The sequence below is a fragment of the Epinephelus moara genome, chromosome 17 (assembly GCF_006386435.1).
Source record: "Epinephelus moara isolate mb chromosome 17, YSFRI_EMoa_1.0, whole genome shotgun sequence".
NCBI classification, from domain to species: domain Eukaryota; kingdom Metazoa; phylum Chordata; class Actinopteri; order Perciformes; family Serranidae; genus Epinephelus; species Epinephelus moara.
The window spans coordinates 29363646-29368126 of record NC_065522.1 but is presented as its reverse complement, the minus strand read 5'-3'; the positions used below and the strand labels follow the sequence as shown (position 1 = coordinate 29368126).

At 35.2% G+C, this 4481-nt stretch overlaps 1 protein-coding gene across 1 annotated transcript in view; it reads right to left on the bottom strand.

Annotated features, from left to right (window-relative positions):
• Positions 1–2810: 2810 nt before the first annotated feature.
• The window catches only part of anapc10 (anaphase promoting complex subunit 10), a 5775-nt gene continuing 4104 nt past the window's right edge, over positions 2811–4481 (bottom strand). The window contains exon 6 of the mRNA XM_050066500.1: positions 2811–3486. Coding sequence (XP_049922457.1) covers positions 3307–3486 — 180 coding nt within the window. The 3' untranslated portion in view covers positions 2811–3306. The remainder of the gene's footprint in view (positions 3487–4481) is intronic.

Below are 4481 nucleotides of genomic sequence, written 5' to 3'. Positions count from 1 at the left end.
GTGTGTGTGTGTGTGTGTGTGTGTGTGTGTGTGTGTGTGTGTGTGTGTGTGTGTGTGTGTGTAGATGATTAAAATGCCTAATAAAGTCCAGAAAAAGCACTCAGCCTAAGTAGCAGCCAGTAAAACACAATCAAAACATCAGGCTGGGACTCATTACTGTGTGTCTGTGTGTGCTTGTATTTGCTACACAGTGAGGACCAAATCATGTTTCTAACCAACAGAGTGAGGACACTTTGGGAAGGTGAGGATATTTTGGCCAGTCCTCGCTTCCTCAAAGGCCTTTTTCAGGGTTCAGAGTTGGTTTTAAGGTTCAGGTTAGAATTAGAGTTCGGGGCTGGGACATGCATTATGTCAATGACGGTCCTCAGAAAGATAGAGGTACATGAGTGTGTGTGTGTGTGTGTTGAATCGTCAAACTGGAGTGGATGTGGAGTGTAATCCAGATTAAATGTGTTTACTGTGTGAGACACACACACACACACACACACACACACACACACACACACACACGCAGATCGATGTAATTCAACTAAGAGCAACACTTACTGGCTGAAGTAGTTTCAGTTACCACGGCAACCGAGAACATCACCACCACCACCCCCCTCTGCCACCCGCTCTTTCAGTTCAGTTCAAATGAGCTTTTTTAGACTTAAACAGAAACAAGGAGTCGTGTTACAAACAACATATGACACTGTTTTTATCAGTGAAGAGTTTGATTGACCAGCGGTGCAATGTAACTGAGTACATTTACTCAAGTACTTTAAACTCCTTTACTTGAGTATTTCCATTTTATAATGATAAAACATTTTATTTGTATCACACTTATGAACAGTTTTGGGTAACTTACTCTCAAAATGTAATAACCACACTCTACTAGTTACCTCCATTGAAAGATAGAGTTACTTTACAACATTACATTACATTACATTATTTACATGTGCTGCTTCATAGCAGCTTCAGCTTGTTACAGTTCATTTCAAATCCATGTAAATTATTTAAATAGCACCCATTGTTTTTACATTTCCTTCTCTCATTTATGTTTTTTTATTATTATTTATTGTTCTTACAAAGTTTTATTCATTTATTTATTAGTAGTAGTATTTTGCGTATCCTTGCCTGGTCAGTGAAACATTTACTGTGTACTTATTTTTGTACTTGTTGTTTTTATGTGTAAAGTACATTGTAACCTTGGTTTTGATAAAGTGTTGGGGGTAACATATTACAAATGTAACGTAGTGTAATGCAAAAAAGAAAAAAATATGATTAATAATAAATAAATACATAAATAAAACTTACTGATTATTTAAAAAACAAATAAATAAAGGGAAGTGCAATATAAAATTTAGGGCTGTAGTCTCCTGTTCAACTAGTCGATTTTTTGGTCGATATGCTCTCGTACGACCAAATTCTCATTGGTAGAATAATCGCCATGTTACTTTCATAAGGAGAGAAGTGCTACAGCAACAGCTTTCCAGGACTAATCCATCATTTTCAAGTCTTGTGTGTGATTTATCCTGGCTTCATATGAGCAGAGGAAATCTCCGCTGGTCGCTAGGCTAATTTGTACAATGTAAAATGTCATAGGCTTGTGCTAATAACGTTAGCATGTTGTATTTGCTTGGAAAACGTGTTTAGTATAAGACAGTTNTAATGTGTGTTTAATGTGTGTTTTGAATCAACTAAACTTTACAGCACTTAACACAGTCCTCCACCACCGACCAGTGTTTTGGAGGTGTAACTGCAGAGTGACGCGGACACATCACCACAGAAGTAAAAAATAACGTGCAGTTTTTTTTCCCCACGACTAATCGATTAGTTGAAGATTATGTGTGACTTTAGTTGACCAAGATTTTCTTTGGTTGACTACAGCCCTGATAAAATAAGACGTAACAAGCCGATGTTTCTCATACAGGTCGTTCCACAACTGAGGAGCCCTGACAGCACAAGCTACTATATACTTCTATTCCACATTTATTTGATAACTATAAAGGTTCAGATTATAATACAAAATCTAATCAACCAATATTTTATGATGTATTATTAGATTAAACTACGCAGCAGTTTATAAAGTCATTAAAGCTACCAGCTGCAGCATTAAAGTGATGAACACATTAATGCAACAATAATTATAATCCAGTAGTTTCATATAAATTATTCTAAAATGAGTCATTCTGCAAAATGAGTCGCCTACTTTGGGGTACCTGCAGTAAATTTTGATGCCGAAACTTTTGTAATTTTACTGAAAACACTTTGAATGCAGGACTTTGTTTTACTTCAGTAAAAGATCTGAGTCCCTCTAACACCACTGTTCTCACTGTGCCTGTGTCTGTCTATGATCTGTCCATGTATCTGACTCCATCTAGTGGTCAAACAGCTGAACTGCAGCGACCTGAAACATCAGTCTCTCAATAATAATATTATGATTTTAATAATGATTAGGGGCTTGCCACATCAGATTACTCATGATCACGAGTATAATTTTTAACATGATTTGAGAAAATGGTGTTAGTTGCATTTAACTAACTAGCTAACACCTGTAAATACATCACAAGGGAAATTTTAAAAGCAATAAACCTATACTGGGAAGATACAGCGTGAAATAAAAACTTAAAAAATAAAAAGTCACGGACTGACCCTTTAACAGCAGCGAGTCGCTCACCTGCTTTTACAAACACACATCACCTCATGTTCGGAGGGAATCTGACTCATTTCTCCAAGTCACATTCTCTATTTCTAACTCCTCTTTAAGCTCCGTAAACCTTATTTATTCCTGTGTTCATTCATCACACAGTCACATTCTGGCAGCCATGTTGCGTTAAAACACGTTTAATTCAATGTTCACAAACAAAACCACAACAGGAGACGGTCTGTAGGCACAGCAGCAGTTTGGGTTTGAACTGCGTGAAAACATTTTGGCTTCTTGATAAACTCCGTCTGGCTCCTGCGCCAAGATAAAAATAAACTTAACTTATTCACTTAAGATTCTTCAGTGTGCGGGGCCGTGTGCAGCCGGAGCACATGTCGCTGAACCTTTAGAAAACATCACAGAGGGAGTTTGTTTCTTTCCATTCTTCACATCACAACATACAAACTTATATTTTCACTAACTTTAAATGTGTTTATATTTAATATTTGCACTGTAATTTAAAACATCTGTACTGTGTTCGTTAAAAAGCCACGTTTACAAAGACTTCAATGATAAGCAGGGCAACCATCAATCAATCTGCATCATGAGTTTTTGTTTGTGTCTCTCTCCCTCTCGTCTCGTGTCGGCCTCGTCCACAGAAGGTCACTTTTTGCTCCCGATCACCTGATGGTGCGGTACATCATGAAGTCGACCGTGGTGCATCGTGGGAACTTCCCGATGGAGCTCTCCTCCACAGGTGTGTAGACTTTGATCTGACGCATGTGCGTGTCTCTGCCGTTCTGGTGGTTGGCGAGCACCGCAATCTGGATCATGAAGGTGCTGATGGGCTCGTTTGTCCGCTACAACACACACAGACAGACACACACTTTGGTCATTAGTGATGCTCTTACTCACAACTTCCTGCCACAACACGCAAAGATACACACAGTGTCACATGAAGAGGAGGGCTGCTGTCGTTGAGTCCTTTTTAGATTTTAGCGCTGATTGGATTCAGATTCAGAATAAAATAAACATATTTGTCTCATTTTTTATTTAACAAAAAGAAGCCAAAGCTCTCACATGTTAAATGTTTTATGAACACAAGCTGCCAAAAACATACAAAAAAAGTAAGAATAAAAAAGCAAAATATTGACTGTATTCAGGAACTGTCTGATCAAACGAGTTTAATAATATAATAAAAGTTGCAGCAGCAGAAAGACAAATAAAGAAACAGCAAGTAAATAATCAGAAGTAAAAAAATAAACTGTACAAGAACAATTAAACTCAAAACTACAAGGCACCTCATTTAAATTTAGTTTATTATTATTAATTTTCTATAATTTTTTTTAAAAAAGGTGTTAAGTTTAATTTTAATTTGAGCTTTTTTATAATCTTATTTTCATATTTTGATTTTATTTATTCACTTAAAAAGGGGAAACCTCACATATGTAGATATGATTTTTATTATTATTTATTCTTTTAAAACACAACAGCTGATTTTTATTTTTTAATTTATTTAATGATTTATTAGTAAATTCTCACATATGTAGATGTTATTTTTATTAATCTCTTTTAATTTTGAATAAATAATTTTGTAAGTTTTACCCCTTTTTTATTTATTTAATTTAAATAAATACATGTAATTAGAATATACCTTCATGAATAATTTCAATATATTTAATTAAAATGAATAAATAGGTAATAATAATAATAATAATTACAATAATAATAATAATAAAATAACCCTTTGAAACCTGAGTGAATGGGCTTGATTTGGAAAAAAGGCAATGAGAACTTTATGAAATGACCCGAAAATAAGCAAGATATTAAACGTTTTTTGAGGGAAAAAAAAAAA